A 15,422-nucleotide genomic window follows, 5' to 3' on the forward strand; every position below is an offset into this window, starting at 1 on the left:
AACAAGGTTGCTATTCAATGATCTGTGTCTGTCATCTTATTAAGCCTAAACCATTATGAAATAGGTTATAACTTTCAAGCAAATTATAATGTATTGACAGATACTTTAAAAAAAAGGGTATATATTATTGCAAGTAAATGAATGAATGATTAGAGATTAAAGCTCAAACTGTTTGTCAGAATAAACTCTAAGAGAGTCTTTCAAAAAAGAGAGAGAGGAGGGAGGGAGGGTAGAAGGAAACAAAAAGGAATGAAAGGAAAAGGAGAGGAGATCATGCCTAATTGATATGGTTTTTACTGAAGGTAAAGGGCAAAGCTATATGTATTTTACCTATTAGTTATTTATTAACTTCTCTGAGACTTAAATTAATTCATATATACAATTATCTGTCCCTGGTAAACACACAGGGTTAACATGCAGGTCAAATGTGACAGCATATACACAAAATTTAGAAAATTGTCACGTTTGCACAAGTATGTTGATGTGAGTTGCTGTTAAGTCAATTCTGATGCATGGTGACCCCATGTGTGTGTGCAGAGCAGAAATACTCCATAGGGTTCTCAAGCTCTGACCTTTCTGAAGCAGACTGCCAGGCCTATCTTTCAAGGCACCTCTGGATATGGTCAAATGGCCAATTAATACCAGCTCTGCAAGACAGCTCACCACTAAGATGTATAAATCCCATTTCACCAATCAGTTGAATGAAGAGAAGAATCCTAAAAATCTAGATGTATTCCAAAAAGTAAAATTTCATTTGTTCTAAAATATTTTTATCCTAGAAGAACCCATTTTCTTCTATTTTCAGTTTTAAAGCACAAGAGCCCCCTCAAAGATAAAATCTTATAGGGAATCTGAAAATAAAAGCAGACTTGCTATGCTTTTGAGCCTCATTTTCTCAAGGCTTTCTCCAGCCCTACAGCCCCTAGGAGATCTACTCTCACTCTAGAGAAACAGGTAGGACAGTGGTACCTAAACTTGCCTACATATCAAAACACATCACACTGTGCTGCGTTAGAAGGTCCTCTAAGGTACGGTCATAAAGTGTAAAAAAAAAAAAGGTGCTAGATTCAAGCTGTCTGTGTGTTCCATGAGAGTCTAGTTCAGGGTTGATTTCATGCCTCAGTTTCCTCATCTTTAAAATGGAGAGTGATATTGACATTTCAAGGTTGCTACGAAGGATAAATGACCAACACACACAACACACATACACACACTCAAACTCACACAAAACATACAGTTAGGGCTGAAGACCATGAGTCTCCAGTGACAGGAATGAGATAAAATATGTGATAATGTCACATAATAGCCCGCTGTAAGGATGAAGAACAGGAAGTTGTATGTGTAATAATGTATGTACAGCATATTGACCTATAAACTTCAAAACATCCATAATTTATTTTGCTTGTATTTATATAAATTAAACTGTAGTGAAGTCTTATCGAACTAATGATAAACATTTATTCAAATTGAAAATCAGAAAACATGAATAGCTTATTGTTCTTGTTTTTTTTTTTTTTCTTTGAAAGAAAGCTATGTTACTGGCTAATCTGCTAAAGCATGATCACAATTAAAAAATAATTCAATAATTTTAGGTAACTAACTCTGTATTGACGTATCATAAATAGAAAACCTTGAACTAATTCAAGTTAAAAAATAGCCAAGTTCTCTCAAGCTCAGTAAGATAATCTCAATTAAATTATTTGATATCTTCACTTGCTTAAGTGAAGCAAACTGTTTTTGAGGACATTTTCCAAAGTCACTCCTGATGCTAAGTATCTATCTGGTCTTATATAAATCATCCATAATTACAGCAAAAATAAAATTAGTATTCATAAGGTAAGATATAATCCTGAATTACCACAGAAAGAGCAGGTGGAAGTACATTTTGTAACAAGTAATTTATAATGAAAAATAACTAGGATTGTTAATATAGTTAACTGAGATTTTCCATTACTAAAATATATTTTAATGCCTTATGTAAGGTACTTGAAAACTTTTGGAACAGTTTAAAAGAAAGTTTTTTCTAGGATTGCTAAAATTACAATCTTAAATATACAATATATATATCTAGTCTGAGATCTAGTCAATATGAATAAAAGTTAATTCACTGTGTTCTATTTTTTATGCAAGGACACACTCATTGTGTGCTACTGAAAAACTGAAGTTGTAAATGTACAAATCACAAGACTTTTTTAATATCCAAAAACAAATAAATAAATGTAAAGAGTAAAACTGAAATTTCCTTCCAGGAGAAAAAGCTCTAAATGCTTTCATATGAAGTTAAGCTTACATAAAAACATTAAAGCAGCAATGAATATTTGGTATTTTCCTGTTGGTGCAAAATAACCAAAAAGGTAAAACACTTTAACAAAACAAAATTATTGTCCCTTATTCATTTTCTTCTTTGAAAATATTTGGGATTAGCAAAAATAATTTGAAGATATATTTTTGGACTCGTTAATATAATTTTGTAATCTGTAAATATTTTCTATGCTTAAACTTTTAGAAATTGTAGAATTTTGCATAATTTTGCATGATGCTACCATAAAAAGACTAGTAAATACAGAAATGTAAATAACTAAAATTTACCAGAGTGTATTTATGATTAATTGGTTGGTGTCTTCTTCCTTTTTTCCCATACCAGAGACGAGACATTTCCTTTCCTGGGTAAATTAAGTTTCATCAAATAATGTAAGAACTGTTTTTAAAAGCATTCTTCCTCTGTCAAAGATAAATTTCCAGCACAAGAGCACTACTACAGTGACCGAACAGTTTGCTAGAGACAAAGATTTGATTGACAAGTCAGAGAGCTAATCACTAAGTAGTATCCATACAAAAGCCAGTCCTGAGTGGAGAACGCAAAGCTAGGGAGGGAGAAGAGGGATTCCCATGCTTGAGTTTGGTTGCACGGCACCCAAATGTGCAAAGAAAGGGCTCAAAAGTTTAAAGACACAGAACAGGTATTTCCAAACACCAATACATTAAGAAATACACAAAAGTAATTTAGTTTCATATAAAAAAGTAGTAAGAATGGTTTTTGGAGTGCCTTTTGAAGTAGACAAATGATTTCAATTAATTTGTTTACTCAGTCGTAAGATTCTGTTCTTTATTTACATTTAAGAATCCTATAAAATCTCATCTTTCATGTGAACATTTTTTAAGCAATAGGATGTCCAATGAGGGCCCTCTGACCCTGAGATTACACAATTATATATATTAACTATATAAAAACCAATCCAATCTATTACAAATAAAATTTATATAAATACTCAAAGTGATCTGAAAACTCCTTTGTTTGTTACACATTCATTTTAAGCTGCATTTTCTAACAACTAATTTCTCAAAAAAGTACATATATTCATTATACTTATGTATATGTTACTAACCATAAGTTATACAAATCTAACCAGGAAATGCTTTTGTACAGGCACCCATCTTTGATCACAGGGACTACTGTTAGATGCCATTGGTCAATTCTGATCTATAGTGACCTCATGTGGCAGAGCAGATCTGCCCCACAGGGTTTCCTATGCTGTAATCGTTACAGAAGCAGTTCGCCACGTCTTTCTCCTGTGGAGTGGCTGGGTGGGTTTGATCTGCCAACCTTTTGGTTAACAGCCAAACACTTAACCATCATGCAACTAGGGCTCCTTGATGGAAGCTTGTTGTTGTGTGTCACTGAGTTGATTCCATATACTCATAGTGACTAAATATATATATGTTTGTGTATGTGTGGTGTACATCTCGCATGGACTATTATCTGTTAATGAATGATAAAATTAAGTAATCAAATTATTAATCTTAAATACAGATTAGAGGTTTTTATTTTGTTTTTTAAAACATATATAATCACGCATGTGGCCACCATCCAGATTAAGATAAAGAACATCTCCAGATCTCTATAAGGTTATCTCCTGTCCCTCTGCCACTATATTGGCCCCAGAAAGCACTAGTCTGGCAGACTTTCAACTTGTTTTGCTGTTTTGAACTTCATGTAAATGGTATTATATAGTGTATACTATTTTGTGTTGGCCTTCTTTAATTGAATGTACTATCTGTGATATTTGTCCATGTTGTTGCCTGTACAAGTAGATATTTTTTCTATATTGATATGTAGTAAATTTTATGAATACATCAACATTTATTCATCCATTCTCCTGCTGACAGGAATTCAAGTTGTTTCCAGTTTTCAGCTGTGGTGAATAAAACTGGTATGAAAAGTACTGATGTTGGCTTAAGTATTAAATAAACCTGAAATTTAATAGGTACTCAATAAATGTTACCTCTCTCCCTGTTTTCTTTCCATTAGAGATACAGTATAAACAGATGCCATATATACTGTACCGCATGGAATCAGACACATTCAAAATCAGTTCACATTGCAAACAAAAGACATCCCATGTATACTTTTAATCACTATACATGTTAAGTTCATGCATAATACATTATATAAACAACCACAAACATTAACACCAAAAGCAGGTAACAAAATTTAATCCCACTTATTATCACATTTTAGCATCTGCTCTATATTTTTGATGTTTCAAGATGAGATTAATCCAGGCAACAACAACAACCCGAATCAGATATTGTCATCCTACCAATCCTATCTAACAGCCAAAACATGTAAAGCTTTATATATAATCTTCAAAGATAAATCTAAGAAGGCTTAAAAAAAAGTTGGTTTATGTTAATTTGACCATTTACACAAGTTCAGCAAGTTGAGCACATATAATTTTTACTACATTGTAAAACTGCCATTAGCTAATTTCTGTAACATTATTGCTAAAATCACATCAAGATAATGCTTGGGTCTTGAACTTAGAAAAGGAGTGCTAACAGTGCATGGATGTGTTAATGACTGGTGTACCTCCTCCATGCAGGAGATACATATAATTGAAAAGAATCAGAAATACAATGTTTTATGAAAATTAGCATTAACAGTGATTAATATTATTTTCTTGACAAAATGTTACTCTTTGCTAAATATTCTGAAGTACACATAATGTAAGTCTTTTTATTACCACCAGCACAATGACAGTATTAACCAAAATTACTAAAATTGATTAAATAAGCACAAGTATATACCTAGGCAATGAACCTGAATCTTTAAAAAAAAGTATTCTTTTAAGCAAAGATCACTTGCACTTGACAGTCTTATCCTAAAGCTATAAATGCATACAAAGTAAAAAGATGAAAGAAATCTTGCTATTTCTCTCTTTACCTCCCATTCTCTGGCTGCTGCTTCATTAGTAGAATCCTCATTTGTTTCAGGCTCTTCAATCTTCTTTACTACTATAAATCCAGGTTCTTTAGTATATTCACCAGTATCTTCTGCATATATTTCTGGACTCCACTGAATGAAGAAGGCATACAAGTGGTCTGTCCTGTTAGAGCAAGTGACTATTAATAACAGACTATCAATAAAAGACAATTTTAATTGTCTGTATTCTACTATTCTGTATTGTTAGCTAGAATTACAAAATTGTTGGTAAGTATCTTGATAAAACGTGAAGACATTTTTAAACATTTTCTTTTGTTGTTGTTGAGAACATACACAGCAAAATATTTACTAATTCAACAGTTTCTAGGTGTACAATTCAGTGGCACTGATCACATTCTTTGAGTTGTGCAACCATTCTCACCACCACCCCCTTTTCTGAGTTGTTCCTCCTTCTTCAACATAAACTCACTGCCCCCCTAAAGTTCTTATCTAATCTTTCAAGTTGCTGTTACCATTTTGATCCCTTACAGATAGTTCTTAAGAGTATGACGCTCAATGCAGACACTTTTCATTAGTTAAGCTAAATAACTGTTTTTAGGAATATTGCAGGGGATATTTTTGGTTTGTTTTATAGATTATCTCAGGGCAATACTTTCAGGAGTTCATCTAGATCCCTTGGCTCCAGAAAGTATGGAATCCATGAGAATCTGAAATTCTATTCTTTATGTTCACCCTTTTGATCAGGATTCTTCTACAGAATATTTGATCAAAATGTTCAGAAATGGTAGCTGGTCACCATCCAGTTCACCCAGTCTCATGACAGAAGAACTAGTTGTTCATGGAGGCAATTAGCTCCATATTCTCCTTCTGTTTTTGACTCTCCTTCTTCCTGTATGCTCCATGCAAATAGTGACCAATTGCTGTGCTATGGATGGCTGCTTGTAAGCTCTTAACACCTCAGGTACCACACAATGAAGTAGGAGGTAGAATAGAAGTACTAAATACACTATTAGGCCAATAAACTATGATGACCCATGACATCATGACCCTAAACCTCCAATTCAAGAAATCAAATACCATGAGGTTTTTGGCTTAACATAAGCTGCCTCAACAGCTACTTTGTGTGTGTGTGTGTGTGTGTATGTGTGTGTGTGATTGTTGTAAATGTATCTATCACACAACTTTTGCCAGTTCATTTTTTTTACAGGTATATAACTTATTGACAGTAATTACAATAACTGGCTGTGCAACCCTACCCTTAATCAATGCAATTTTCCTCACTGTTAACCCTCCCTTTCCTCTTTCCTCCTGCTCCTGATAACCACTAGTAAGTTTTGATCTCAATACATTTGCCTTTTTCTTATCTTTATAAATGAGGTCATACAATAAACTTAAAGATTTAGACTATGCAGAAAAAATACTGCTTTATAAAGTCCACTATCAGGAAGACATTAAATTTATTTGACTGTGTTCTGATGAGTTGGTCTGAGAGAATTATAGTAAGATTTTTCTTGGCATGCTTTTGACTGTTTCAAGTGCTGTCCATGGTCATGCTTTTCCTCATTAGAACCTAGTGATGGGAAGGAAAATTGAACTACAACTTTGACCTCATTTACACAATGATTTAATAATATAAAGTATAGGGAAGCAAACTACTAGTTGTATATTTTGAAACCTGGGCATTGCGTAAATTGTTTCCAAGTTAATGTAAATCTATGTGCTCAATTTTTGAATCAATGATACCAGGAACATATAGTGAATTACTGGTTCATGGATAGTTGATCTAATCTTTTTTTTTTTTTTTTAAAAAGGCCAAAGGTTATAAACATTTTTAATATTCTTTTTTTTTTTTTTATTTTGGGGGAAGATTTACAGAGCAAATTCACTTTCCATACAGCAGTTCGCATATACTTTGTCTCATGTCATTGACCACAGTTTACCACAATGTAACAGCTCCCCTCCCACTTCCTCCCCATAGTTACCTCTTCCCAGTGTCCATCCCTCCATACTCTCCTGCCCCCTGAACTGTCTCCCTATGCATAAGGAGCCCTTCCTTCTCCCATGATTGTTCTCTCCAGGGTGTGTGTCTACTTGAGGTAAATGTTTAACTCACATGCCTGTACTTTGTTTGGCTGGAAACCACAGGTATGGGTTTGATCTAATCTTCTAAATTCTCTTCTGTCTCTTCTCAAGCTTTGGGTGACTACAGTGAAGCCTATGTTTGTTATACTGATAAATATATCTAGGGTCATGCAGACATTTCAAATACTTGTGTTTAGTTGACTTTTATTAGCGTGAATAATTGAAAATTGATTATAAATAACTCAGCTAAAATATACTAGTCAATAACTAATAATGATTCTGTAAATTACATTTCCAATCTACTGATTTAAAAAAATTATCATCCTTTATGTGATAGCTAACTTATTAAAATAGTGTTATTTTTCAGGTGGTTTGTCACTACCAAAACAGCAATATTTTAAGTGTGCACATAAAGTTCAGAATCCTAATTAATTATAATGAATACAAGCCAAAGTATAGGGACAGTGTTAAAATATATAAATCCCTGTAAAAATTAAAATAAAGCCAACAGTGGTGAGAAAATATACCCTTATGTTAGTTTTGAAGATACAATATTGTCAGTCACACTTTTCACTGCAGCATCTCCACGTCACTGGCAAATCTGAATTCTGGTCAAAGTAAAATTATTTTTAATTACTTGACTTTTTTCAAGTATTCATGAATTATGCAAATCATACCATACTTAACTTTTTAATTGCTCAAATACATTTGTTGAATGCATGCACTGTACTATACATTTTCTCTGGAGCACAGAAAGAGCTTTTTTCATTATATGCCTTCAAACTGAGATACACAGGCTTTCTAAGGGAATTAAGATCTGTATCTTCAACTTCCATATGCTACTCTTTGCTCATATTTATCTGCCTGAGAACAGTATGGTCAAGATACCTTAAAGATTCTCTGTTCTGTTTTCTACTAAAGTACTTCTACTGCATGAAAGCAGGACACATTCAGAATTTGGTGCATGCCTTTAAAGTATAAAAATTCCCAGGCTGCCAAAGGTTGGTGTTAAAAAAGTCAATGATTCTAAAGACTGGGAAATATGTCCCCCTGCCTATCAGGTGGTTTATAATTCACTGATTTCCACACACCTGAAGGAGTTCCTAATAGAGTTGTTCACTGATATTCACTAAAAAGAATTCTTGATGAAAGATGATTTAGTGATTTTTGAGTATAAATAGAAACATGCTTAAACATGTTTGGAATACAAACAGAAACTTACTAAGTTTAAATTAAACTTAACAAACTAAGTTATAACATTATAAGAAAATGCTTTCAACCATTTACGTTTTTATGTGAACAAAGCTTATCAGTACTTATAAGAAAAAAGGGAGAGGAGAAATGATGCTGAATTCCATCTCATACTTTCAGTAAGTAATATTCACCAATGGATATATAAACTAATTGAAGGGGAAAGGCCCATCTATCTCATTAAGACATGCATTTCCTATGAAATTTTACTGTTCATGTGTAAGAATTATGATATATGTTTCTCTGATCAACTGTGTATTAATAATAGCAGTGATAAAATAAAATCTAATTCTAGATGTAGTTAACACCTGCAACCATGATTGCTGAGAGACAGTTTTCCATGGATCTCTTGACTTTCTGTGTATTATGTGAGCAAAGGCATTGAACACCTTGGTTCACCACTGTCTTTTGAAGTGTGTTAGCACAGGAAACAGTCTTGGAAAGTAGAAAGAGTATGTCTTACTGGAGCAAAGGGCAAGTCTGTTTACTGCCAATTATAAAAGATCAAGGTTCTCTAAGCTTAGGGTTCGTGTTCTGAAATACAACTCATGGTATACACAAGTGTCACCCAGTTTTTGTCATATCGCCCTGGGGAAAGAAGAGCTCCAAGAACTCATAAAAACGCTAGTATTTTGGCTACTGCTATTGCCATGATTCTTGTCACTTTCTGCCAGCATCCACAGAACTGTCACAGGCTAACTTGTTAGTTTATAAGCTGGGTAAGGGAGGGTAAAATCTTAGACCCTTTATTATTTTGACAATAGTCACAGAAAATGGGAAAATAAATGTATTTTCAGTATATATGTACATGTGTCTGTGTATGTAAATGTATATGCTTGTATAATTTGTTGCAAAGAAATACAGTAGGGGATAAAAATATAGTATCTTTTCATAAAATTCTTGAGGAAGGATAATGGAAATACAAGTTCAAAGTGAAAAAGTAATGATGCAAAATCTAAGTATTAAAGAAGAGTGAATCCAAGTAGTTTTATATGGATAATGGTAGGGGGAAATTGTAATGGTGTTTAGATTCCATTTGATATATTTAAAAGATTAATATAAACCATTAAAAAAAAAAAAAAAAAAACCAAACTCACTGCCGTTGAATCAATTCTGACTCATAGCTACCCCTTCTTGAGTTTCCTAGACAGTATCTAGACAGAGTAGATTGCCCAGTCTTCCTTCCCAGGAGTGGCATTATAACTTTAAATTCCAATATTTACAATACAGTGGCAACAACATGATTTGTAACTAATAAGCTTATGATAACAAATTTTATTGTGCAGGGCAATACACAAACAAAAATAGTTTGAAGACCATATTCTTTCAGTGCCTAAGTTAGTGCCATGTATATAACAGACATTCAATAACTTTTGAGAAAATTTAAAACATGGATTATAAATCTTTATCTGCCTTGAGGGAGGAACCATATCAATTAACATCTTGATGAATTTTCAGACTCTAAGACCTTCTAACTTTCTTTACTAGTAAAATTGTTACACGGCCACTCTTTTTGCATCAAACCAAAAAGGAAGTACAATTAAAAATGGGATAAGTTAAAGAGTATAGAATAGGAGCTAAATGATTTCTAATAGATTTAACGTGAGGTTTTAATCATAAACTATATGCTTCAAAAGTACTCAGCCACTGGTGGAAAGTAATAATACAAATAATTCTAATTTAAGGAATCTCAATAATGTTTTAAATTTTTCTTTCTTTCTTTTCTTTACCTCTCTTGTGGCACAGCAAACCAATATTCATGTTTCTTATCTCTCTGGGCATATTGTTGCATTGTTGCACTTGCTTGAGATACAAATGTTTTCCTCATTGGTTTTCCAACTCTGAGACATAAGAATTTATGTAATCGATGCCTTCTCTTTTCTTTTAATAGTGCTGAACCTAGAATTGAGAAGTAAACAGAGTTTACTTAATTCTCATATGAAATATAAAAAAAAAAACAACTAATATTACTGTCATTCAATCAATTCTGACTCATAGCAACTCTCAATGGGTTTGCTTCCAAGACTGTAAATCTTCATGGAAGTAGACTGCCCCATCTTCCTTCCATGAAGTGGCTGGTTTGAACTGCTGACCAACTTAGCAGCCTTATTTACTATGCTACCAGAGCTCCTTCAATTCTCATATAACATGCTTAAATAATTTGGATCAGGTAATGTTTTATCTCTGATGAATTCTCTTGTTGTTGTTGTTATGTGCCATCAAGTCGGACCTGACTCATAGTGACCCCTCCTTGAGTTTCCAAGGCGTTATCTCTACGGAAGTAGATTGTCCAACCTTCCTTCCGAGGAGTGGCTGGATTTGAGCTGCCAGCCTTCTGGTTAGCAGTCAAGTGAATTCTTTTAAGTAATGGAATTTTATTTCCATCATAGGCAAAGCCCCAGGTACAATTAAGACTAAGATTAACAAAAGAGCCAACTTACTGAGCTGAAATTATATTGAGGAATATTAAAAAAAAAATGTAAAGGATTCTGAAATTTTTTTACATTAAATCTGCTATCTCTAACAATCATATTAAAATAACTTACAAATTTTCTACAAACTTATTTAGATGCCATTCCAAAAAGTTGATGGAGACTGCAGAAAATTTTATATAGACACACATTACTTCATAAGGTATCTACAGACATGCTGTTGTTAGGGGCTGACTCACAGCACAATGTTATGAATAACAAAATGAAATGGCGTCCAGTCCTGTGCCATCTATCTATATAATAAGATGTGATAAAACTGACAATTCTCTAGATTCAGCTATTTGTATTGACAGTTTATTAAATCTGCATTATCTCTAACTCTTCCAACACTACATGCTGACATAAAGTATATTAAGGGTTTAACAATGTGTTTGAATTCAGGAATCTGGACATTAACTAGCCTACAAAGATGGCAAAATGTGGAGGACAGAACACTTAAGAGATCTGGGTACCAGTCATGAATTTGTTTCTGTGTAACAGAGTGCAAGGTACATAATCTATCTGAGTCCCAGCATTTGCATATGGTAAAAAGAGGGAAATTTTACCATTATTCCCACAGTTTTATTCAACAGCTTTATATTTATTCCAGTTTTATGCCATTCCAGTTTTAGGACATTCCAAAGTCACTAATGTTCAGAACCACCAGTTGTCAGTCTGCCATACAATGGTGGCTTGCATGTTGCTGTAAGATTGGAGGCTATGCTACTGGTATTCAAGTACCAGCAGGGTTGCCCATGGTGGACAGATTTCAGCAAAGCTTCCAGACTAAGACATACTCAGAAAAAAGAAGGGGCCATTCACTTCTCAAAGAATTGGCTAGTGAAAACCTTATGAACAGCAGTGAAACACTATCTGATATATTACGGAAAACTTTATGAACAACTCTGAAACACTGTGCAACACTGTGCCAGAAGATAAGCCCCTCAGGTCAAAAGACACTCAAAATACAACTTGGGAAGAGCTGCCGCCTCAGAGTAGAGTCAACCTTGATGATGTGGATGGAGTAAAGTTTTCGAAACCTCTATTTGCTGATGTGGCATGACTCAAAATGAGAAGAAACAGCTGCAAATATCCATTAATAATCAGAACATGGAACATACGAAGTATGAATATAGTAAAACTGGATGCTGTCAGAAATGAAATGGAATACATAAAAATTGATATGCTACGCATTAGTGTGGAGCTCTGGTAGCATAGTGCCTAAGGCACTTGAGTGCTAACCAGAAGCCTGGTGGTTCAAACTCACCAGCCACTCCTCAGAAGGAAGGTTGGGCAATCTACTTCCATAGTGATACTGCCTCAGAAACCCAAGGAGGTGTTGCTATAAGTCGGGTCTGACTTGATGGCATATAACAACAATAAGGCATTAGAGAGCTAAAATGGACTGCTTTTGCCCATTATGAATTAGACAACCATATGATCTACTATGCTGGGAAAAACAAATTGAAACGGAATGGTGTGACATTCATTGTCACAAAGAATCTTTCAAGATCTATCCTGAAGTACAATGCTGTCAGTGATAGAATTATATCTATACACCTATAGGAAAGACCAGTTAACACTTCTGTTATCCAAATTCATGCACCAAGCACCAAAGCCAAAGACAAAGAAATGGAAGATTTTTACCAACTTCTGAAGACTGAAATTGACCAAACATGCAATCAACATGTGTTGATTATTACTGGTGACTGGAATGAAAACTTGGAGACAAAGAAGAATCATTGGTAGTTAGAAAATGTGGCCTTGGTGCTAGAAATGTTACTGGAGATTGCATGATAGAATTTTGCAAGACCAATGACTTATTCATTGAAAATACTTTTTTCCAACAATACAAATGGCTGCTATACATGTGGACTTCACCAGATGGAGTACACAGGGATCAGATCGACTACATCTGTGCAAAGAGGTGATAGAGAAGCTCAGTATCTATAGCCAAAACAAGGCCTGGAGCTGACTATGGATCAGATCATCAACTACTCATGTGCAAGTTCAAGTTGAAGCTGAAGATAATCAAAATGAGTCCACGAGAGCCAAAATATGAGCCTGATTAAATCCCTCCTGAATTTAGAGACCATCTAAAGAACAGATTTGATGAACTGACCACCAATGACCAAAAAACAAGAACTGTGGGATGACATCAAGAACATCATCCATGAAAAAATGCAAAAGGTCATTAAAAAGACAGGAAAGGAAGAAAAGACCAAAACGGATGTCAGAAGAGACTCTGAAACTTGCTATTGAATGGAGAGCAGCTAACACAAATGGAAGAAATTACAAGATAAAAGAGCTGAACAGAAGATTTCCAAGAGCAGATAGAGAAGACAAAGTCAATTATTGTAACAAAACATGCAAGGACTTGGAGTAAGAAAACCAAAAGGGAAGAACATGCTCAGCATTTCTCAAGCTGAAACAATTGAAGAAAAATTTCAAGCCTTGAGTTGCAATACTGAAAGATTCTATGGGCAAAATATTGAATGATGCAGGAAACATCAAAAGAAGATTGAAGGAATACACACATACACAAAGTCATTGTACCAAAAAGAATATATCAATGTTCATCCATTTCAGGAAGTAGCATATGATCAAGAACCAATGGTACTGAAGGAAGAAGTCTAAGCTGCACCAAAGGAATTGGTGAAAAACAAGGCTCCAGGAATTGATAGAACACCCACTGAAATGTTTCAGCAAACGGATGCTGTGCTGCAGACACTCACTCAGCTATGCGAGGAGATTTGGAAGACAGCTTTCTGGCCAACTGAAGAGATCCATATTTGTACCTATTCCAAAGAAAGATGCTCCCATAGAATGTGGAAATTATCAAACAGTATCACTGATATCACATGCAAGTAAAATCTTACTGAAGATAATTCAAAATGGTTGCAATAGTATATTGACAGAGAACTTCCAGAAATGCAGCGTGGATTCAAAAGAGGACATGGAATGAAGGATATCATTGCTGATGTGAGATGGATCTTGGCTGAAAGCAAAAACACCAGAAATATGTTTACTTGTATATTACTATCTATGCCAAAGCATTCAACTATGTGGATCATAACATATTATGGGTAACATTGAGAAGAATGGGAATTCCAAAACAGTTAATTGTGCTCATGAGGATACCAGGAGGCTGTCATTCAAATAGAACAAGGAGATACTGCATGGTTTAAAATCAGGAGTTTATCAAGGTTGTATCCTTTCACCATCCTTATTCAATCTGTATGTTGTTGTTGTTGTTAGGTGCTATGAGTCATCTCTGACTCAGAGCGACCCTATGTACAGCAGAACGAAACACTGCCTGGTCCTGTGCCAGCCCCACAATCATGGTTATACCTGAGCCCATAGTTGTATCTACTGTGTCAATCCATCTTGATGAGGGCCTTCCCCTTTTTTGCTGATCCTTCACTTTACCAAGCATGTTATCTTTCTCCAGGGAATAGTCCCTTTTGACAACATGACCAAAGTAGGTGAGAAGAAGTCTGGCCATTCTCACTTCCAAGGAGCATTCCAGCTGCATTTGTTCCAGGACAGATTTGTTAGTTTTTTTAGCAGTCCATTGTACTTTCAGAATTCTTTGCCAACACAACCACTCAGAAACATCAACTCTTCTTCAGTCTTCCTTATTCCAGCTCTCACATGCATATGAGGCAATTGAAAATAACATGGCTTGTGTCAGGCACACCTTAGTCTTCAGGGAGGTATCTTTGCTCTTCAGCGCTTGTAAGATGTCTTTTGCAGCAGAGTTGCTCAATGTTGTACATCATCAGATATCTTTACTGCAGCTTCCATTGCTGTTGATTGTAGAATCAAGTAATATGAAATCTTTGATAATTTCAATCTTTTCTCCATTTATTGTGATGCTGCTTATTGGTCCCAGTTGTGAGGATTTTTGTTTTCTTTATATTGAGACGTAATCCACGCTGTAGACTGTAGTCTTCAATCTTCATCTGTAAGTGCTTCAAATTATTCTCACTTTCAGCAAGCAAAGTTGTGTTGCCTGTGTATCACAGGTGGTTTATGAGCCTTCCTTGAATCCTGATGTCACATTCTTCTTCATATAGTCCAGCTTTTCACCTTATTTGCTCAGCATATAGACTGAATAAGTATGGGGAAAGGACATAACCTTGACGCACTCCCTCCCTGAACTTAAACCATGCAGTATCCACTTGCTATGTACGAACGACAGCCTCCTGGTCCATGTACAGGTTCCTCATGAGCACAATTAAGTGTTCTGGAATTCCCATTCTTCTCAATGCTATCCATAACTTGTTATGATCCACACAATCAAATGCTTTTGCAAAGTCAATGAAACACAAGTAAACATCTTTATGGTATTATTTTCTTTCAGCCAAGATCAATCTCATATCAGCAATGAT

At 34.7% G+C, this 15,422-nt stretch overlaps 1 protein-coding gene across 1 annotated transcript in view; it reads right to left on the minus strand.

Annotated features, from left to right (window-relative positions):
• The window catches only part of OXR1 (oxidation resistance 1), a 106,205-nt gene that overhangs the window by 23,645 nt on the left and 67,138 nt on the right, over positions 1 to 15,422 (minus strand). Inside the window, exons 8-9 of the mRNA XM_042783642.1 lie at positions 10,288 to 10,456; positions 5,225 to 5,387 (exon numbers count right to left, since the gene is read on the minus strand). Of these exons, the coding sequence (XP_042639576.1) occupies positions 5,225 to 5,387; positions 10,288 to 10,456 (332 nt within the window). The remainder of the gene's footprint in view (positions 1 to 5,224; positions 5,388 to 10,287; positions 10,457 to 15,422) is intronic.

Source organism: Orycteropus afer, unplaced genomic scaffold, assembly GCF_000298275.1.
Source record: "Orycteropus afer afer isolate SDZICR_OR568_19922 unplaced genomic scaffold, OryAfe1.0 scaffold00021, whole genome shotgun sequence".
NCBI lineage: Eukaryota > Metazoa > Chordata > Mammalia > Tubulidentata > Orycteropodidae > Orycteropus > Orycteropus afer.